The 23,871-nt window shown below is 45.3% G+C and overlaps 1 protein-coding gene across 1 annotated transcript in view; it reads left to right on the plus strand.

Annotated features, from left to right (window-relative positions):
• Nucleotides 1-8,425: 8,425 nt before the first annotated feature.
• The window catches only part of LOC311138935 (metabotropic glutamate receptor 2-like), a gene marked incomplete at both ends in the record, with an annotated part of 50,755 nt that continues 35,309 nt past the window's right edge, over nt 8,426-23,871 (plus strand). Inside the window, one exon of the mRNA XM_084173749.1 lies at nt 8,426-8,953. Within this exon, the coding sequence (XP_084029875.1) occupies nt 8,426-8,953 (528 nt within the window). The remainder of the gene's footprint in view (nt 8,954-23,871) is intronic.

Below are 23,871 nucleotides of genomic sequence, written 5' to 3' on the forward strand. Positions count from 1 at the left end.
CCTACCATATTAATGCTGCAGCGCTCCACTCCTGCCTGAGGAGGTGATTGAAAAAATGGAGACAAAATAACACCTTGTGAGGCTCGTCCTCCTCTTTCCACTTCTCTGCCCTCCCTCCTTCTCCTCCCCCCCCTCTTCCATCCATGCCTGCTTTCCAAACCCTTCCCATTCCTTCACACCACCTGGCTTGAAGAGTGTAAGAGGCTGGCAGTCTCCACACACTTGAATTAACAAGGCCATCTGGTGAAGCGGAAAGCAGAAATGAGAGGGAAGAGAAGGGAGATGGCTGCATGGGAGGAGAGAGGATGAAATGAGGCTGGGTGCTCATTGAAGTTAATACATCTAATCAAATCAAATCAAAATGTATTTGTCACATGCGCCGAATACAACAGGTGTAGACCTTACCATGAAATGCTTACTTACAAGCCTTTAACCAACAATGCAGTTTTAAGAAAATAGAGTTAAGAAAATATGTACTAAATAAACTACTAAAGTAAAAAATTTAACACATTAAAATAACAATAACGAGACTATATACAGGGGGTACCGGTACCGAGTCAATGTGTGGGAGTACAGGTTAGTCGAGGTAATTGAGGTAATATGTACATGTAGGTAGGGGTAGGTAAAGTGACTATGCATAGATAATAAACAGCGAGTAGCAGCAGTGTAAAAAATTAAATAAAAATGTAGCGCGGGGAAATCATTGTAAGCCTGCTGACCGTAAAGAAGACATGCCATTATATGCATTATCCTTTGCTGTCAGACAGTGATTTTGCGGAGAGGTGCTGTACAGTTTCACTGTGTTTATCTGACTCTCCGGGGCTGAGCCAAACGCCTGACATTCCCACTGTCATCTGGTCAAAGACCTGTCAGCCCACAAAACGCTGCAGCAGAGAGGTGCTGTAAAATAAAATGCAATGTGTCACTTCTAGCATACATTCATCAACAAAACCCACAGGCATTTGCCTCTAAAGTATCTGCAGTGAAGAAATAACATTGACGGTTAGGGTGTATTGGTGAATTGAAGATATGCTGGTGATTTATCTGTAAATTACAGGTAGAATAGAATACCTGGCATTAAAGTGTGAAATAGAGCGTTGCATTGGTTGATGGATGTAGTGGATTAAATATATACAGCTCTGGAAAAAATTAAGAGACCACTGCAAATTTTTCTTAAATCAGCATCTCTACATGTATGACAGTGTCACGCCCTGACATAGAGTTCACTAGTTGGTTTGGTCAGGGTGTGAGTATTCTATGTAATGTGTAATTATATGTGGAGATCTAGTATGTTTAGATCTATGTTGGCCGGGTGTGGTTCCCAATCAGAGGCAGCTGTCGATCGTTGTCTCTGATTGGGGATCATACTTAGGTAGCCTGGTTGCCTACCTAAGTTGTGGGATCTTGACTCGTGTTTGGCTTGTTGTGTGTAGCCGCTGTTTGAGCGTCACGTTTCGTTGTTTTGTTATTTTGTCAAGTGTTTATTCGTCTTAATAAACATGTACGCATACCACGCTGCACCTTGGTCTGACCCGTCTCTCGATGATCGTGACAGAAGATCCCACCAAACAAGGACCGAGCAGCGTGCCCAGGAGGAGCAGAAATCATAGACTTGGGAGGAGATATTAAATGGTAAGGGATCATGGACATGGGAGGAGATCCAGGAAGGTATGGATCGCCTTCCTTGGGAGCAAACAGAGGCAGCGAGGGAGAAAAGACAGCGACTCCAAAAGGCGAATCGAGTTGAAAAGGAAAGTTTTGAGTGAGGAAAAGAAGGGTTTCAATTCTGGCTTTACTGGCAGAGGGATACAGTGAGCGTCAGGTTGCTTCCATCCTTAAAATTTCAATGATGGCGGTTCATAAGAACAAGTTCAAGCAGCAGACATAGGGGACAACAAAGCTACAGACCGGCAGAGGGCGAAAAATAATCTCTACTTTTCGGGATGACCGCCAACTCATTCGAATGTCACTCAACAACCGTAGGATGACATCAAGTGACCTACAAAAATAATGGTAAACGGCAGCTAGGGTGAAGTGCACGGCGAGGACGGTTCGAAACAGGCTCCTAGGGGCAGGGCTGAAGTCGTGCAAGAAAAAAGCCCTTCATCAATGAGAAGCAAAGAAGAGCCAGGCTGAGGTTTGCAAAAGACCATAAGGATTGGACCGTAGAGGACTGGAGTAAGGTCATCTTCTCTGATGAGTCCAATTTTCAGCTTTGCCCAACACCTGGTCGTCTAATGGTTAGATGGAGACCTGGAGAGGCCCACAAGCCACAGTGTCTTGCACCCACTGTGAAATTTGGTGGAGGATCAGTGATGATCTGGGGGTGCTTCAGCAAGGCTGGAATCGGGCAGATTTGTCTTTGTGAAGGACACATGAATCAAGCCATGTACAAGGTTGTCCTGGAAGAAAACGTGCTTCATTTTGCTCTGACAGTGTTCCCCAACTCTGAGGATTGGTTTTTCCAGCAGGACAATGCGCCATGCCACACAGCCAGGTCAATCTAGGTGTGGATGGAGGACCACCAGATCAAGACCCTGTCATGGCCAGCCCAATCTCCAGACCTGAACCCCATTGAAAACTTCTGGAATGTGATCAAGAGGAAGATGGATGGTTACAAGCCATCAAACAAAGCCGAGCTGCTTGAATTTCTGCGCCAGGAGTGACATAAAGTCACCCAACATCAATGTGAAAGACAGGTGGAGAGCATGCCAAGACGCATGAAAGCTGTGATTGAAAATCAGGGTTATTCCACCAAATATTGATTTCTGAACTCTTCCTAAATTAAAACATTAGTATTGTGTTGTTTAAAAATGAACATGAACTTATTTTCTTTGCATTATTGTTATTTTGACCAGTTGTCATTTTCTGCAAATAAATGCTCTAAATGACAATATTTTTATTTGGAATTTGGGAGAAATGTTGTCAGTAGTTTACAGAATAAAACAAACATTTTATTTTTACCCAAACACATACCTATAAATAGTAAAACCAGAGAAACTGATAATTTTGCAGTGGCCTCTTAATTTTTTTTCCAGAGCTGTATGTGTGTGTGCAGTGAGAGGATGGGGCCAGTTTACAATGGGGCCAGTTTACAGCAGGCTTCTTTCCCAGTGCTCCCACAGGACGTTACTCCATGGCCAGATTGGTCCACTTGTCCTCTCCTCGCCCTCGCCTGTCTCCTCCCCACCCTTCATGTCTCTGGGCAAGTTTCCATGGAAACAAATAGTATAGAGAGGTTTCCTAATGAGTGGAAGAATGTGTGTCGGTGAGATGAGCACATATATCTCTGAGCGGACATGCACACACACACACACACACACACACACACACACACACACACAGACACACTTTTGCACGCACACAAACACAGGCGAGCAGGGAATATCTACAGCAATGACTGAAAAACTGCACTATTAGACTTTTTGATTTTAGAGAATGGTACTCTACTTAATTTAGGTAGTAAATATCCTGTGCCATACAGAGCCGTATACAACCTGAGATGGTCGATGGCCATAATGATGGATAGCATGGAAAGTGCTTCAATTCAATAGCGTTCTCCCAGACCCTCAAAACAAGGAAATACTTCGAGAAATCCAAATGAAATCAGTACAAAGCCAGACTGCCTTTTTTATGACAAATGTTCATAATCTCTTGCTCTCTCAGTGAGCAGATTTGACTGGCAGAGGCAGTTAGTGGCAGTGGCTCATGCAGATGATACTGGCTCAATATCCTGCTCCAATAAACTGCTCCCTCCCTCCCCTCCACTAATTAAACCCAGGGGAGTAGAGAGGAGAAGAGTGACATGATGCTGGCTGCTGCACCTCCTCTGGACCCATCCATCCATCTCTACTGGAGCCACTCTGGGTTCGGGTCCTCACATAGCTCCACTCCCAGGACCTTGCTGCTCTACAGGGGCTGTGTCCCAAATGGCAGCCTATTCCCTAGTGCACTACTTTTGACCAGGGTCAATAGGGCTCTGGTCAAAAGTAGTGCACTATGTAGGGAATAGGGTGCCATTTGGAATGCACTATGTAGGGAATAGGGTGCCATTTGGAATGCATCCAGGGTCTGGCTCTGCCTCCCTACTGACCAGAGGAGAGGGTCAGTGGACATAAGAATATGGTTCAGCATGGTCAACCAGTTCACCTTTGAGTTGAATTGGGGAAACATGTTAGTAATTAGTAGTGATATATAGTGATATATACAGCTTACATGAGGGCTTCGCTGTGTTGTTTTATACTGTGCAACTATTGGTTACATTTATTTGTATGCAGTCTTGGTTTTCATTGGTTTCAGTTGGACAAAAATAGAAAGAACTGAAACAAAGCTGTGAATTAGTAATCGCAATGTCATTGTGGTTGTTATAAATCTGCCACTACAGTACTTTCCCAATGTAAATATCATGATATTTATGCAACCTTGTCTGCAGGAAGTAGGAATAAGCTTATGCAGTAGAATGAAACAGTGTTTAGATTCAATCCATCAGGGGAAAATAAGTATTCAGCTACTGCTGCAGGGAGATTTCAACAGCTCGTTGTGAGTGTGTGTATGGCAATGTATTTGTTTGTGTGTTTGCTAAATCTGTCTCATTTGCATCATTTGCTTTGACAGTGTTCCCCAAGGGATACCTTTTTATACAGTTTGTGTTTGTGCGTGCATCTCTGTGTGTGTGTGTGTGTGTGTGTGTGTGTGTGCCTGCGTGTGCAACAAACAGCTGTGGACTCGTCTCCCTGCATTGAGAGACGAGGTCAAACAGGAAACTAGATGGAGAGAGGGAAAGCGAGAGTGAAAGAGAGGAAGAGTAGAAAGGGAGAGAGGAGATGGAGAGAGTGAAAGAGAGGAAGAGTAGAAAGGGAGAGAGGAGATGGAGAGAGGAGATGGAGAGAGGAGATTGAGAGAGGAGATGGAGATAGTTTCGCACCAGAACAGTCACATGGCCCCTCAGGCAGAAGAGAAGAAGACAAACACACACTATTCCAGAGGAAGCCATTCACCATGGGGGAGTGATGCGGTCGCTCGCTAGCGAGCTGCTTAGGAACTCAGACATGAGAAAACACTGGAGAATCCAGCCAGCGTCCACAGTACACACTGTTCTCGCTCGCTCACTCTCACATCACACACCCTATTTATGCGTGTTCTACACCTGTGCAAAGAAACTAGATCAGAATCTCTCCCTATATACGGTACTATATATAAAACCAGGGATTTCTGTGGCGTCCTACATCAGCATGTTTAGTGGTGTTTCCTATTTTGCTGTTTACCTATATGTTCAGCCAGACAGCTACATTAAAAGTGTAGTGGCCTCCTGGCTTTAAAACCGATGATTATGTCACATTATCCTGCTATATGACTTGACAGACCCCTAGTCATTTAAAAAAAGATATGTTGTTGAATATTACATATGTGGAATGGGAAAAGTGCCAACATGCTGCCTTATGACTATAGTAACATGACACAAGAGAATGGAAGTAGTGAGTTAATATACATTAGCCTATGTAGTATTGTGTATGTGTACCTATTAGAAATGTTCTATTACCACTTTTATGTGGTCCTCTGTAGCTCAATTGGTATAGCATGGCGCTTGTAACGCCAGGGTAGTGGGTTCGATCCCCGGGACCATCCATACGTAAAAATGTATGCACACATGACTGTAAGTCGCTTTGGATAAAAGCATCTGCTAAATGGCATATTGTCACGCCCTGGCTCTGGGACTCTGTTATGTTGAGCCAGGGTGTGTAGTTTCTATGTGTTTGTGTTCTGTGTTTAAGTTCTAGTTCTTGTGTAGCTATGTTGGCCGGGGTGGTTCTCAATCAGAGGCAACGTGAATCAGCTGTTGCTTGTTGTCTCTGATTGGGAACCATACTTAGGCAGCCGTTTGGCAGTAGTGTATTGTGGGATCTTGTTCCGTGTTGGTTTGTTTGTTAACCGAGGACTTCACGTATCGTTTATTGTTTTGTTCGTGTGGTGTACTTAATAAAAAGATGTACGCATTCCACGCTGCGCCTTGGTCCACTTCCTTCAGCGATCGTGACAGAAGATCCCACCAAAACTGGACCAAGCAGCGTGTGTCGGAGCAAACGCCGGGTAGGGAGCTGGAGAAGTTGGCGATGGCCCAGGTGGGCCAATGGTGGTCCTGGGAGGACATGTTCGAGGGCAGAGGACCATGGGCAAGGGTTAAAGCCCTGGCGAGAGAGGAGGTACGGCGCCAACAGTGTCGTCGTCGGACAGACGAGAGGCACCACCAAGACATTTTTAGGGGGGGGCACATGGCATGGACGACGGGGCTGCTGGAGGCAGAGAAGGGGTGAGTTAGTGGACGAGGAGAGAAGGCCACCGGGTTACGGGAGCCATTGGCGAGTAGAGGGAGGGAAGATGTAGAGGCACGGCGAGAGGTACTGAGGTGTGTTGCCAGTCCGGTCCGGCCCGTTCCTGATCCCCGTGTAAGGCCAGTGGTGTGTGTTCCCAGTACGGTCCGGCCTGTTCCTGTCCCTCGCACCAAGCCTACGGTGCGCGTCGCCAGCCCGGCCCGGCCTGTTCCTGCCCCTCGCACCAAGCCGACGGTGCGCGTCGCCAGCCCGGCCCGGCCTGTGCCTGCTCCCCGCACCAAGCCAATGGTGCGCGTCGCCAGCCCGGCCCGGCCTGTTCCTGCTCCCCGCACCAAGCCTATGGTGCGCGTCGCCAGCCCGGCCCGGCCTGTTCCTGCTCCCGGCACCAAGCCAATGGTGCGCGTCGCCAGCACGGCCCGGCCTGTTCCTGCTCCCCGCACCAAGCCAATGGTGTGCGTCGCCAGCCCGGCCCGGCCTGTTCCTGCTCCCCGCACCAAGCCAATGGTGCGCGTCGCCAGCCCGGTCCGGCCTGTTCCTGCTCCCCGCACCAAGCCAATGGTGCGCGTCGCCAGCCCGGCCCGGCCTGTTCCTGCTCCCCGCACCAAGCCTATGGTGCGCGTCGCCAGCCCGGCCCGGCCTGTTCCTGCTCCCCGCACCAAGCCTATGGTGCGCGTCGCCAGCACGGCCCGGCCCGTTCCTGCTCCCCGCACCAAGCCAATGGTGCGCGTCGCCAGCCCGGCCCGGCCCATTCCTGCTCCCCGCACCAAGCCTGTGGTGCGCATCGTCAGCCCGGTCCGGCCCGTTCCTGCTCCCCGCACCAAGCCTGTGGTGCGCATCGTCAGCCCGGTCCGGCCCGTTCCTGCTCCCCGCACCAAGCCAGGGGTGCGCGTCGTCAGCCCGGTCCGGCCCATTCCTGCTTTCCGCACCAAGCCTGGGGTGCGTGTCGTCAGTCCGGCACAGCCCGTGCCTGGTTCACCGGTGCCTGGTCAGGTACCGGTCAGCTGCTCCACACCGGAGCCTAAGCAATCCGCTCCACCGATGTCCAGCTCCAGCCAGCGGGGCCAGACCAGACCAGGGGTACTAAGGGGGGGTTATTAGAGAGCCGGTTCCGCCTCCGAGGAGGAATGCCCACCCGGCCCTCCCCTGTTCGGTTTATGTTTGGCGCGGTCGCAGTCCGCGCCTTTGGGGGCGGGGTACTGTCACGCCCTTGCTCTGGGACTCTGTTATGTTGAGCCAGGGTGTGTAGTTTCTATGTGTTTGTGTTCTGTGTTTAAGTTCTAGTTCATGTGTATCTATGTTGGCCGGGGTGGTTCTCAATCAAAGGCAACGTGAATCAGCTGTTGCTTGTTGTCTCTGATTGGGAACCATACTTAGGCAGCCGTTTGGCAGTAGTGTATTGTGGGATCTTGTTCCGTGTTGGTTTGTTTGTTAACCGAGGACTTCACGTATCGTTTATTGTTTTGTTTGTGTGGTGTACTTAATAAAAAGATGTACGCATTCCACGCTGCGCCTTGGTCCACTTCCTTCAGCGATCGTGACACATATTATATTATATTATATTATTTATGTCAATGTGTCATTATCCAGTGACTATCCCTGCATCCCACATCAGTTATTATCAACACAAATTTCACTGGAATCATAAGACACTAATTTCACTGGAATCATGCAAAACAAATTTCACTGGAATCATATGGCACAAATTTCACTGGAATCATACACCACAAATTTTACTGTCTCGTAAAGATGATGTATATGGAAATGAGAATGTGTTTCTTGAAGTGTATGTGAATGTGTGTGTGTGTGTGTGTGTGTGTGTGAAACAAAGATCTCATTGTATTGTAGCATTGACTGATTCCCCATCTGTTTGATCCGCAGGCTGTACTCTCCAGAACCTTAAAGACGATGCCATTGATGCAGGAGATGGCCTCAACCAGGACAAAAACACTGGCGCTTTGAGATCTGGTGCCGCCGTGCCGTGCTGCTCTGTTCCTTGCTAGCCTACTGTACCCTCCCCAGCTCCAGAGAGAACAGAGGGAACCAGAGGAAGAGAAACAACAGACAGCAGTGACCTGACTCACCCAGGGCCCAGGGCCATGTCACCAGGGAGGTCCCCTGGGTTGGGGCTGCGCCCCCTGCCCGGACCCCTCCACCTCTCCCACCCCTGCCTGCTGTGTGTGTGTATGTCCCTCCTGGCCCAGGCCCCACTGGGTCTCCCCATGTCAGGCTTCAACACGGACACCAAGAGGGAGATCACAGTGGACGGGGACCTGATCATAGGAGGGCTGTTCCCTGTGCACCAGAAGGGCGAGGGTGCAGAGGACTGTGGGAAGATCAACGCTCAGAGAGGGATCCAGAGATTGGAGGCCATGTTGTTAGCCCTGGACGAGATCAACAAGGACGAGCGCCTGTTGCCGGGGATACGGCTGGGAGCCCACATTCTGGACACCTGCTCTAAGGACACCTACGCCCTGGAGCAGTCCCTGGAGTTTGTCCGTGCCTCCCTCACCAAGGTGGATGACAGCGAGTACACCTGCCCTGACGGCTCCTACGCCATCCATGACGACGTCCCTCTGGCCATCTCTGGGGTGATAGGAGGCTCCTACAGCGACGTCTCCATACAGGTACAGCACTGACTCTACACTCTAATTACATTTGTTTATGTTGCTCCATTCTATAGGCTCATACATGGATCTTAACTATGGTTGCTGATATAAGTACTGAGAGATTTCTAGATTCTTGCTAAAGATACTTTCTAAAGGTGATACGTTTTCTTAACTCTGAATTGCTCCTAGTTTATAAATGAACAATCCCAACCCAAGCTAGGTGAATACTGATGCACTGACTGTTCTATAAATCTATTTTACAATCCAGATAGCCGATGTTTCACTCCATAGAATAGAGCAGGGACAAGATGATTGATGATCATATAACTTTATCTCTTTATTTAAAGTACCGGCATGCAATTACGGTGCTCCATGTTTAGTGAGATGTTAACACAGTAGCTTTAATGAGTCTGGGTTCCGCATGCCAGATATATTTACCTGTTTGCCCATATGCTTGGCTGATCTCATTTAGAGGAGCTCCTCTCTTCCCTGGTAATACCAACTCCAGCAGTGGGACTGTCAGATGCAAACACGCTGCAGATGTTGAGGAGGACGGGCTGATAGGATGACTAGTGACATCATGATTACTCTCAGTAGCAGTAACAATAGTAGCAGTAGCGGCTGACTGGTGAGGTGAAGCAAGGTGAGCTCCTCACACTGACGTGATGAAAGGCCTACTAATTGCAACAAGATCTCACGGTTTGACCAATTCGCCCTAGCAAAACCCAAGCTTACTTGATGTTAATAGCGCTCAATGTTGCCTCTAGTGGCGGGTTTTGAAGGCATCTCCCAACTTCCTGGGGACATGGATGGACGTCCAATTTAGAAGTCAATCTTGAGTGACCTGGTTGACTAATTGGGCCCACGTTTATTAGGACTTAATAAAGCTACTGCCTTGTGAGAGGAGATGCTCCGTAGCACCCAGACTGGGAGACAGAGAATGCGTGCGTGCATGTCACAGATAATTGTGGACATTCAGTTACACACTCTACACACGATTACCCATATTTACATACTCACATACACACATCAGCCAACTCCCAGCTCTGTCAGAGGAGCTTCTCTAGCCTAAGGTGATACCTCCCCATATTCCATGATTATACTGTAGTTACCTTCTGGCTAGCCCACAGTAGCATACCAGGCTTATCATCACACATTACATTATACCTTCTGGGCATCCACAGACCATCAATGGGTTTCAATTAGGGTCCAAGGCATTATTAAAACAGCAGCTTTAATCACTGTAGCCTGCATGGATATTTCCTCCAGTGGGTGTACTTCAGTATGCTGGGGCCCAGTCAGTTACGGTGGTGGCTTCCTTCCTTCCCTCTGCTCTGCTTCATAGGCAGAATGACTGCATCCTATGCTGCTTGGGAGGCAGGGGGGGCTGGATGAATAATAGATTGGACCATTCTACCCAGAGGGGGAGGGTCTGCTCTGTGTGTGAGATATGCCCATATGTTAGGATAAAAGTATGTAATGAAGGTATGTAAAAAGCTTGGGAAGGTTCACTCTCTGGGGTGCCTTAGTGAGTGCGTCACAGCGCTTAATTTTAGATACTGATGACATCTCCGGGTATCCCCATAGTTGAAAAGGTGCTCATCATTTGAGCAATATTTGAACTATTCCTTAATGATGAGTTTCCCTCTCCTGTCATCGTGCTGAGAGAGGGGATCCAGCGACTGTGGCGTTCATGCACTGATCAGCCATAATCTAAACACCAGAGCAGAATTGGAGACTCCACTACAAGTAATTCATTTAGAAAATATCAGACTGAATACAGCAATGTGCTATTACTAACTTTAATCTATTGTTCTGTGTATTCCTCCTAAACAAACATAAATACCTAACATAAGAGAGAGGGGGCCTGTGAGGAGGTATGGGATAAAAAGACTCAGAGTACCGGGGGATGGAGAGAAAGTATAGAGGACATGCAAACACAGGCTTGATGAATGAGGTGTAATTTCGTTAAAGACTATCTGGGGCTTCTGTCTCCTCTCAGGGAGCATGCCCTTGTCCTGTGGTAATTTATAGAGCTGCTATTACCAGTCTCTGTTCTCAGGGTTGCCCCAGCTTCTCCCACAGTGGCTCCACTGAATCTATCGCGGGTTGAATAGACCCACCTGCCTGACGGTGCCCCCTGCCTTTGGATAACACGTTTTTGAACCACATGACCTCTACCCTGTACTTAGACTACACACAGTCTCAGAGGGGGAAGGGGATAGCCTGGTACCTGATCTGTATGTGCTGCTGAAGGCGCTCTCTCTCACTCTCTGTGTTGTAATGCTGAGCTGGTGGGCCAGTGGGTGTCTGTCTGATGAACAAGACCCAGTCTATTAGGACTGATTGAACTTGGCTTGGACCACTCTACACAGGGTCCCAGGGAGTGTACATCTGTCATTACCTTCATTCTTACACTACTGACTGTCGAGTGTTTTGTTCAGCCTTCCTTTATGTGTGCTGAGCAAACAAGCCCTACTTTATTAAGACTAATCTTCCCTTGTATTGCACTTCCTTTATCGTTCATGTATTTTTAAGCACTTTGGGTTTGTGGAACAGCGCTTCGCAAACACACTGTACTGTCACATTGTGGTGCGGACTGCGGAGTATCTAATTCATAAACACTGATTGATGGCCACATAAAAAAGTATTTCCTGTGCTGCTAATAGGCTGTCAGAGTGAGCCAGACAGACATCGGTGATGGATGAAGTGTAGCAGCCAGTCATTGGTTGAAATTATGTTATTCAGAGATATGCAGGTGGAGTAAGTGAGTATTGAGTGTGGGTGTTGTTCACATGAGCTGCATGTTCTACTACTCTGCAGCCTTTGTCTCCTCAGCCCTCTCCTCTCATGTCTGTCTGTCCTGCTCTCCCTGTATAATACTGATGAGTCAGACTAGGGGCCGTGTCCGGGCCGTCCGGGCCGTGTGAAAGGTCACTGTATCTGACCTCCCTGTGTGAACCCCCAGGTGGTCACGTCTGATGTGTGTGAAGCCTCCAGGGAAATGGGCAGGCCACAGGACAACTCAAAATCCCCTGCTAAAGGTCCCCATCACCATGGAGATGCAGTGGAATATGGCTGCCTCCACCCCACTGGAGGTGTGGGGCTGGGGAGTTTGGGTCTGGGAGTCTGGACTGGACTGGTCACAATGAGAAGGTTGGTGCTGCTGCAGCCTGCCGGACGCATGGTGGTGTTGTTGTTGTGTCCCAGAGTCAGATGTGATCTGTGGATGGATCTGGCCCAAGGCCTTGCCAGTGGGTGTCATGGTGTTCCACAGACACAGGTTTGGAGATAGTGTGGAGGCGAGGGCCTGTGACACCATTGGAGGCTCCACACTGTTAGCTGTTTTTGTAATTTTATCAGTAACTTACTGTATTAATCAACAGTATGATACTGTATAAACTGAATACAGTAGATTACCATAGAATGCACAGTAAAATACCATACATTTCTTCTACAGCACACTGTAATACTTTTCTGTAATTTCAACAGTAAAACACTGTAGAATGAACAGTAAAATAGCGTAAATGGTGCATTGTGGGAAAATGTTTTAAGGCATGCATTGTAAGAGGCTATTTTGTTGCACCAGTGAGTGAGAATGCTGTACCGCACAGAATACATTAATATACTGTATTTTAGGAATTCTACAAACCTTGTCCTGAATTGCTGCCAGTAATTTACTGTAATTCAGAATACAGTACCATACCGCATTTTTGGAGCACCAAAAACTTTTGGAACACTAGTGAGTGCCTGGTAGTGCTGAGCGATTAACTGAAATTTCAGTTATTTTCAGTTTTTTAAAACATCTAATTGACCGTCGGTTCAATTATTTGAATTCCATTTTGTTCAGTTTTTTTCTGTGAGCTCAATGTACACATTACACTGTTTCTCTAGCGATAAATCAGATCAAGCCCATACTGCGCGATGTAGTAGGGAGTTGTAGTTTCCAACAGGCCAATATTCTACATAATTTAGTGCAGAAAACCTGGTAATTAACTACAATGACCATGATCCATTGTGTGCCTAATTGTCCGGTCTGTGTTTCTTTTACACCTGCTACGTAAAAAAGAAACAGAAGAATATGCGAGAGGGATAGAGAGCAGTTGCTTCGTGAGGTACCTCTACCTGAAAATATATGATCTAAGTGATTGATAGTTGGTATTCAGCAGTCATAAATGCCTTATTTACTTTGAAGCACTACCAAAATAGTGATTTTGTCAGACAGCATAGGCAGCAGCTCTATAGAGATGAGATGATGACTTGGAATGAAATAATAAAGTAATCAAATAAAACGAATGTAATACACACAACAACTGAAATATTTTATTAAAGTAAAGTAATGTGAATAAATGATGGTTAATAAGTGATGAGGTAATGGACAGTCACTACGATCATGGGACTTGTATTAATTGTTCTATTCTGTGTTGTTACAACATTCAATTCATGTTTAAAAAAATAATTTCCTCATCTGCTTGCAAGAAAGGCACAGTAGCAGGCCAGTCTGGCTGTATTTTTATTTGATATTTTACTTAGATGCGCTGTCTGTTACGGATCATCATTCATGTGGCCACAGCTCCCGGCAGGCCCAGTCATTCAGGAAAGCTTAACGTGCGCTCTACCTCCTCTCCAATCCGAGTGGCTATTCCTCGCACACCTAGAATCTAACGCTTCAATATAGCCTAAATATCTGTCATTTAACTTTTTAAATGTATTCCCTTTTATATGTGGCATAAACACAACCAGTCCTGTCGGCCTGCACACGTTTGTCCAAAACATAATTCCAGCATCCTCAAAATGGCTTGACATTAACCAGGTTTCCATCCAATCTTTTTATGCGAGTAAAGTACGTTGGATGAAAAATGTCACGACATCATGGGAAAGCATGCAGTTTATTAGGTGCTAGATTAAATAATGATGAACTTCACAGGGTGGTGAAAATGCACGGTGTTGAGCTTGATGCTACTTTCAATGAATATTGAGGGTCTTATTCTGGTGATATGATGATCGATGCTTGGCTGCCGTTTGCCAAATAGGATCTCGCACTTTTGTCCATAATAATATTATCATGTAGGCTATACCTGCACTGTATCTGCGAGTTGTTGGCTAGAGAGCACGTGCCAATACCAGAGTGGGCACATTCACTATACCTATTTAACTTGTATTTATTATTCAGTACAAGTTATTTTTATGTGCACTACATATTTACGCACAGACTTTTATCCTCAACAAGTCAATTTGATGGAAACACAACTTTGATGGGAAAAGTTGCATATTGTTTTAATGCAGATTTTAGAATATTTCGCATGAAAATCTTTCGCCAAATTGGATGGAAACCTAGCTACAGACACCATAAAGACTCTGGCAGGTGCGCTAGTGCATTGTCACTTTGATTATGCCTGCACATAATGGTTTACCAGCAGCCCCAAACATTTAAGAATAAGCCACAGACCAGTCAAAACAAGCTTTTAAGAATTTTACTAAATAAACTCGCCCCTCTAACTCATCTGGAGGTCAAGCATTTTAAACAGCTAGGCTGGCTATCTCTGGAAAAAATGGTAGTATTAATTCAACTTGGTCTGGTCCACAGAATTACACTATATATACAAAAGTATGTGGACACCCCTTCAAATTAGTGGATTTGGCTATTTCAGCCACACCCATTGCTGACACGTGTATAAAATCGAGCACACACCATGAAATCTCCATAGACAAACATTGGCAGTAGAATGGCCTTACTTAAGAGCTCAGTGACTTTCAACATGGCATCGTCATAGGATGCCACCTTTCCAACAAGTCAGTTAGTCAAATTTGTGCCCTGCTAGAGCTGCCCCGGTCAACTGTAAGTGCTGTTATTGTGAAGTGTAAACGTCTAGGAGCAACAACGGCTCAGCCGCGAAGTGGTAGCCTACACAAGCTCACAGAATGGGATCGCCGAGTGCTGAAGTGCGTAGCGTTTAAAAATCGTCTTATCTCGGTTGCAACACTCACTACCGAGTTCCAAACTGCCTCTGGAAGCAACGTCAGCACAAGAGCTGTTCGTCGGGAGCTCACAAGCCTAAGATCACCATGCGCAATGCCAAGCGTCGGCTGGATTGGTACCATTGGACTCTGAAGCAGTGGAAACGCGTTCTCTGGAGTGATGAATCACGCATCACCATCTGGCAGTCCGACGGAAGAATCTGGGTTTGGCAGCTGCCAGGAGAACGCTACCTGCTCCAATGCATAGTGCCAACTGTAAAGTTTGTTGGAGGCGGAATAATGATCTGGGGCTGTTTTTCAAGGTTCGGGCTCCTTAGTTTCAGTGAAGGGGAATCTTAATGCTACAGCATACAATTACATTCTAGACCAGGGCTGCCCAACCCTCTTCCTGGAGATCTACAGTCCTGTAGGTTTTCAGTCCAACCCTAATTTAGCGTATCTGATTCAGCTAGTTAAGGTCTTGTTGAGCAGCTAATAAGTAGAATCAGGTGTGTTAAATTAGGGTTGGACTGAAAACCCACAGGACGGTAGATCTCCAGGAAGAGGGTTGGGCAGCCCTGTTCTAGACGATTCTGTGCTTATAACTTTGTGGCAACAGTTTGGGGAAGGCCATTTCCTGTTTCAGCATGACAATGCCCTCGTGCACAAAGCGAGGTCCATACAGAAATGGTTTCTTGAGATCGGTGTGGAAAAAATTGACTGGCCTACACAGAGCCCTGACCTCAACCCCATCGAACACCTTTGAGATGAGTTGGAACGCAGACTGCGAGCCAGGCCTAATCGTTCAACATCATTGTCCCACCTCACTAAACGCAAACCATGATATTGAAGTGCCCGAAGTCAGTAGGCTTTGTTTATTGGTTGTGTGGTGCATTGACACAGAAACCTGTTGGAGGAAAATTCGTTGCATATATTTTATATAATTATAAATATGGCATAAACATTTTGAAAATCTGATTTCCACCTAGCTGATCATTGTCTGCAGCTGGCTCTGATCATAGTGTAGGCCTGGTGAAACAGGCAGGGAGAGTGAGCTGGTTCATGGTGGCCTGTAGTCCTGCGTGCATCGATTGTGCCACATTAAAAAATATTATGACACCTTGAGTTGGACCAGTAACATTCAATGGTTAAAATCAGGGGCGCAACTTTCACATTCTGAAATTGCATTTTTGTCCCCCCCAGTTTCATCATTTGAATGTCATACAAAACGAGGCGATGGTGTGCTTTAGGACCATGCGGTCGCCTCCGAGCGGTCGGGTAGGCTGTTTGGAGTGTTTATCCAACTGGATAAAAAATATATATATAATTTAAAAATAATATGTCCCCCCCCCACTTCTAAAACCAAAGATGCACTCTTGGTTAAAATGTGTTTGAACTTCACAAACGTTTAACAAATTTAGTCTACATTTATAAATGTATATTTGAATTACATTAGAGATCATTGATGGAAGTTCATGGATGAACTTTGGCCTGTTAAGAAAATGCGGCTTCTTTATTAAGGTGTGAAATAGACGTCAAATACCAGAATATCTCATTAAAGAAAGGATTCCTGCACATCTACATATCTTAGTGATAAACCCACATGTTGCTCTCTTCAAAATGTCCCCTATATATTCAGCACTACAAAGGCATGTCTGTGCTGCCTTCACAGACATCGACATTTCAGTGAGTAGTTGAGGGAGCATTCACACTATTTCTCATCAGCCATGCCGGTGCTGTGTGTTAATTAGTGATGCACTATATTCCACAATTACAGCGAGGAACATCTAATTAATGCATCGCAGGGTCTCCAGCAGCGTTACCCCCGACAACAGTCCTGTTAAACGTGATTCACTGACACTGCTATGAAACCGTCCCTAATGGTAACCAAGCTATAAACACCTGGGCGCATCAGCTGCATAGCAACATATCTGAGACTATGTCAGAAGCTCAAATATTCAGTCAACACTCAGACACACAGAAAGAAGGTTCTGGAACCTGTGTGGGGAAATCTCCATGATGGTTTATTAAACAGACATTGTAGTATAGACTAGAATAAGTATTGATTATTCCTAACAGTGTAGAAAGATAGTGTCTGGATGTAAAAACAAAGGCCCTTCTTTCCGTGCTCTTTGCGAGAGAGGCTGCACTTTTTAGTTCCTGCTGCGTCTGCCAGAATCCTCCTGTTATTTAAAGAGGAATGTTTAGCACATTCTCCAGATGCAGCGCTGAGACTCAATAATTAATGAGACAGGGTGCCATTTAGAGATGGATGAGGTAACAACATCTGATAGGAGAAGAGCCACATACTTACACACATGCAGGCAAGTACACACACATGTATGCACGCACGAATGCATGCACACAGTGATTTCAAGGCCACAGACAAAGGCCAGTCTGAGCCCCCCCCCTCTCCCTGCCCCTCCTAAAACATTTTAATGGGATTTATAGTAAAGACGTGTACCTGTATACTGAACATGTGAAAAAATATAAAATATGAACGCAACATGCAAAAATTTCAAAGACTTTACTGAGTTACATTTCATGACATAAATTGACTAGGCCCTAATCTATGGATTTCACATGACTGGGAATACAGATATGCATCTGTTGGTCACAGATGCCTTTAAAAAAAAGGTAGTGGCGTGGATCAGAAAACCAGTCTATTGTTGTGTGACCACCATTTGCCTCATGCAGCGCGACACATCTCCTTCGCATAGATTTGATTAGGCTGTTGATTGTGAATGTTGTCCCACTCCTCTTCAATAGCTGTTGCTGGATATTAGTGGGAACTGCAACAGATCCTTGCGACATGGGGCCGTGCATTATCATGCTGAAACATGAGGTGATGTCAGCAGATGAATGGCACGACAATAGGCCTCAGGATCTCATCACGGTGTCTCTGTGCATTCAAATTGCCATTGATAAAATGCAATTGTGTTCGTTGTCCGTAGCTTGTGCCTGCCCATACCATAACCCCACCGCTACCATGGGGCACTCTGTTCACAATGTTGACATCAGCAAACGATGTTGGAGGCGGCTTATGGTAGAGAAATGAACATTCAGCTCTCTTGCAACAGCTTTGATGGACATTCCTGCAGTCAGCATGCCACATGCACGCTCCCTCAAAACTTGAGACATCTGTGGCATTGTGTTGTGTGACTAAACTGCACATTTTAGTGGCCTTTTATTGTCTCCAGCACAAGGTGCACCTGTGTATTGATCATGCTGTTTAACCATCTTATTGATATGCCACAGATAGATTATCTTGGCAAAGGAGAAATGCTCACTAACAGTGATTTGAACAAATTTGTGCACAATATTTGTGAGAAATAAGCAATTTGTGCGTATGGAAAATTTTGGGGATCTTTTATTTCAGCTCATGAAACATGGGACCAACACTTTACATGTTGCGTTTATATTTTTGTTCAGTATAATTAAACTGTATAAATGTATTATCTTTTAATGTGCCATGAACACAACTAGGGCTGTGGCTGTCACAAAATTTTGTCAGCCGGTGATTGTCAAGCAAATAACTGTAGGTCTCACGGTAATTGACTGTTAATTAACAAACACATTTAGTATCTCCTGGCTTCCACACATAGCCTACAAGCCACTGATGCAGACCTTTGGAACATCTACATTTTTAAAAATCTAAGAAATTCATGTAATATAACCTACACCTTCACAATAAATCCATTATTTATTTTAGACAGGTCTAAAGAAGCATGATATGAAGAAATTGTAGTCTATTTCAGAAGAACAGAATAGCATACTGTGAGTTGTCCTGATCTGGCTATGCCAAATGGCTGTGGGCTACAGGTATCACATTTCAGGAGAAGACCCAGATGCAGACAGTGTCGAAGTAACAAAAGTTTATTACAAAAACAGGGGGCAGGCAAACGACAGGTCAAGGGCAGGCAGAGGTCAGTCATCCAGATCAGAGTCCAAAAGGTACAGAACGGCAGGCAGTCTCAGTGTCAGGGTCAGGGCAGGCAGAATGGTCAAAACTAGAAAACAGGAACTTGAGAACGACAGGAGCAAGGGGGAAAACAGCTGGTAGGCTTGACGAAACAAAACGAACTGGCAACAGACAAACAGGGAACACAGGTATAAATACACTGAGGATAATAGGGAAGATGGGCGACACCTGGAGGGGGGTGGAGACAATCACAAGACAGGTGAAACAGATCAGGGTGTGACAACACTAGCTCATTTAGCAGACAAGATTTGCTTAGAATTCTGTGGCATTATTTTATAGTATGAAGAATACAACTGAACAAAGCTGAATAAAATAGAAAGGATATTTTCTCCAAACGATTTGAGGGAGTACGCACATGCAGCTATTCTGTGTTGAGCGGTTAACAAAGAAATAGGTACTCCTATATGCTTAATTTAGAGTTATTCATGTAACTTTAGTTGTTCTACAAACGTTGGGCTATATGTTTTTTAATACATTGTAAAGCTGCATGATGCTACTCTAATGATGATTTGAAAAACGTTGCTTGAAAGGCATGAGCTCTGCTTTGTTTTTTGCGCAGGCTGTACAGACTTCATCAGTCTCTCATTCACAATTTGACAAGCACTTGCTAATGCCTCAACTTTCCCGGCGGTGTGGCCGTAATGCCCCCTAAAAAAATCCATGCCTTTTGCGGCCAATGGCCGTTGTGCCCTTGGCCCGGAGTGCTGCGTTGTGCCCTTCTCCCTGAGTGCTGCCTGTCCCGAAGCGCCTCTCACTCACACGGCTCTCCATCACCTAATCCGGTATTTCTCACAGGCTACAATTGAAGACAGACACATCGGGGACGCAACTGCGCGCGTTCTTATCCAATTCCGAGTTGCATATTGAAGATACTGGAAAAAATGTCCACATTTACTTTTCGTCAGCCAACAAGATGAGTAGGCCTAACGAACAGCAAAAGCACTAGCCTATGTCAATCTACTATCCCCCATAGTACAAAAGTTTACCTATTCTATTCTGTGCGAGAAACAAATATTCCAAACATAGTCCGGGACAGTTGTGGGATGCGATAGATCCCAAATTAATACAACCACTAGCATCAGCTTAAAATGTCTTTTTCTTCACATTATAAGCGCTGAAATGCGCACACGGCAGTAGGCTATAAGTGTGAATGTTCCATTAGCAGGAAAACACCATCATCAAAAGTGACCGCAAATGTGATTATGCATGTAATGATTTTATTATTAAGGAGCATTTTTATGGTGAAAATTATCTTCCCCAAACTTTTAACTCAGGCGCTGCTTTATGCCAGTTAGGCTCTACACCCATTGTAAAGCGGATTAATGTGCTTAATTTTAAGAAGTTATTTGGCCACTTTAGTTGTGATACAAACCTTATCAAAACATATAGGCCTATGGGCTAGGCTACATGATTCGAAAAATTCGCTAAAAAAAGGCATTGTTTCTTGCCTTAAGCTGGGCATCATTTACAAGTGATAATATATAATTCACAAGTGATAGGCTAATATTGTCACTCATCAGACTATTCTTGATTTAATCGTGTCTTTACATATACTAAATGTGTGAAATATGTTTTGATTTAGAATGGACCATTATCATGCACTTAGTGAATGGAGGATGCTTTTCCCGTGGTTCATTTCTATACCAGCCCAGTAGGCTATACTTCTGTTATAAAGATAAGCAATGTGCTTAATATTAGGAAAGTTGAGAAATAAATATAGTAGGACTAGCCTATAGAAAGCTGATGGGTTCCTCCTCTTTTTAATAGAGGCCATAAAATCGAATCAAATTTTATTTGCCACATGCGCTGAACACAACAGGTGTAGACCTTACAGTGAAATGCTTACTTACAAGCCCTTAACCAACAATGCAGTTTTAAGAAAAATAAGTGTTAAGTAAAAAATAGATCAGTAAAGAATTTAAAGAATAAAAAATAAAATAACAGTAGGGAGGCTATATACAGGTGGTACCGGTACAGAGTCAATGTGCAGGGGCACAGGTTAGTTGAGGTAATTCAGGTAATATGTACATGTGGGTATAGTTAAAGTGACTATGCATAGATAATAAACAGAGACTAGCAGCAGTGTAAAAGAGGGGGTGGGGGACAATGCAAATAGTCCGGGTAGCCATGATTAGCTGTTCAGGAGTCTTATGGCTTGGGGGTAGAAGCTGTTAAGAAGCCTTTTGGACCTAGACTTGGCGCTCCGGTAGCGCTTGGCGTGCAGTATCAGAGAGAACAGTCTATGACTAGGATGGCTGGAGTCTTTGACAATTTTTAGAGCCTTCCTCTGACACCACCTGGTATAGAGGTCCTGGATGGCAGGAAGCTTGGCCCCAGTGATGTACAGGGCCGTACACACTACCCTCTGTAATGTCTTGCGGTCGGAGGCCGAGCAGTTGCCATACCAGGCGGTAATGCAACCAGTCAGGAGGCTCTCGATGGTGCAGCTGTATAACTTTTTGAGGATCTGAGGACCCATGTCTTTTCAGTCTCCTGAGGTGTAATAGGCGTTGTCGTGCCCTCTTCACGACTGTCTTGGTGTGTTTGGACCATGATAGTTGGTTGGTGATGTGGACACCAAGGAACTTGAAGCTCTCAACCTGTTCCACTACAGCCCCGTCGATGAGAATGGGGGCGTGCTCAGTCCTCTTTCTTTCCCTTGTAGTCCACAATCATCTCCTTTGTCTTGTGCACGTTGAGGGAGAGGTTGTTATACTGGCACCTCACGGCCAGGTCTCTAACCTCCTCCCTATAGGCTGTCTCATCGTTGTCGGTGATCAGGCCTACCACTGTTGTGTCGTCGGCAAACTTAATGATGGTGTTGGAGTTGTGCCTGGCCATGCAGTCATGGGTGAACAGGGAGTACAGGAGGGGACTGAGCATCACTTTGTTTTCTTGCGCAATTGCATAGACTATAGAAATGTTGCGCAACGTGAGCTCATGGGCTCTCATGAAGTGTTTGATTAGATTTTCGATCACATTTGCATTGATGTCATAGTGATTAGAGGGACAATAGAGTGCTGAGTACCAGGCAGTTAGCAAGTTTGGTAGGCTACTAATGACCATCAGCAGCATCAGAGCTTGGAGAAGCCTAATTACCGTGACTAAACAGTTACGTGGAATTTGACTGCCTTCATGACTTGTGTATTTAATCAAACATTGAATTTGGCCTTACTGCTATTAGCCCATATAAACACTTTGAATGAGAGATATAAGAATGCTCCGGAAAAAGTTATTTTTAACCGTGGAATTATCCATATACCTTTTACATTGAAATGCCGTATTCACGTCCATTCATTTTTCGACCCGGTACCAGCTTACCTTCAGACGAGTCCTGTGACACTTGTGGGGGTCGTAGAGCAAAACGGATCGTGTTTGTGAGAGTCTAATCTTTCAATAGAGGGGTCATATTAGTGTGTAGCCCAAACCGCTCGAACGCTACAGACGTTTTCGTGAGAAGACCGATTCCACCTTCTCCTGGTCTTACCAACACCGCTGTAGCTTAGTAGACGCAGCGCATGCAAAACCCCCCAAATATCTCTAGCTTAAACAGACACATTTTAAATGGGGAGGAAATGTCTCGAGCTGTGAAATTCTTTCAACATTATTTTTAAAGAAATGACCAGCTCATGAGGCCCCTTGATTATGTGAGGCCTGAGGCAATTGCCTCTTTTGCCTAATGATAAACACACATGCGCACGCACACACACACATTCATATGGAAACATTGGTTGACATTTACTAGACTAGAATAATTATCCTAATGTATACTATAATAATGAGGTTCTGGGCTGTGCTAACAGAGAGCTCTAACATCTCATTCTTATCTTAAAGACAATGGCTATTTTAAGTCCTCAGCGGTTTTCATCTGGTTCTAGACAGTGCCAATCTCTGGGAGCACACATGACTCACCCAGTGAATTTTACATGGATGCACACATGATCGAATTCATGCCAGAAAGTACAATAATGGTGAAATGAATCAGTAAAGCAATGCAGTGGAAATGCATAATTCATAGGGAAAAAGTAAGGAACATGCTCCCCCCAAAAAATAAATAATTCACACGTGATTTGATTATTCAGTGGCTCGGCAGAGCTCACTATTCATGCGATCTCACAATCCAGATCATCCTCTGCACCACTGAATGAGTGTGTCCCCTGTCCACCTTGCATGTAAATTAACGTCTTTAAATCCTGTGCGGCAACATTTTAGCCCACCCCAGTTTGCTTAGCCACACTATCTTGATGAGTGAGAAAATGGGGGAGAGAAGTCAATCTCAGTTGGAAGGATGAAGGACCTCCTGAACACTTGGATCTGACACGCGTGATGTCATGACCATTTTGTACAATGCTCCATCTGAGACAGACAGGATGGGAATGGGTTGTGTGATGAAGATGGATGAGAGCTGAGTGAGAGAGTTGCAAGGGCTTCAGAAGACAAAACTGCCAAGATGAAGTGCCAACACAATTTAAGATATGCATGCAATCTTATACATTAATTCCTTCCTTCCTTTTCTGAATGACAGCAGCAGTGTGTGTTGTCTGCTGTGGTGACTGTGGGGTCCCCGGCAGAGCATATTTAAGTGACCCATTCAGAGGAGGCTGGTGGAGGAATTATAGGAGGACAGGCTAATTGTAATGGCTGGAATAAAATACATGTGGTTTCCATATGATTGATACCGTTCCATTAATTCCATTCCAGCCATTACAATGAGCCCATCCTCCTATAGCTCCTCCCACTAGCCTCCTCTGGACCCATATCACTTGGCAAGGTGAGAGGGCAGCTCTGATGAGAGAGATCCAGTCCTCTATTGTCTAACGGGGTCACATTTCCACCTGGTTGCCAAGCAACTAAACTCTTGAGAAGTGAACTGCTATTGATTCTAAGTATGGAATCTCGTACTATAGTCTGCTATCCACATCTGGGGAAGGAGATAGTTCAACAACACACAATATATTACATACTCTTTGAACATCCCCTTCCTCAGTATTAAGTG

Source organism: Coregonus lavaretus, assembly GCF_964263955.1.
Source record: "Coregonus lavaretus genome assembly, chromosome: 12".
Lineage (NCBI taxonomy): Eukaryota > Metazoa > Chordata > Actinopteri > Salmoniformes > Salmonidae > Coregonus > Coregonus lavaretus.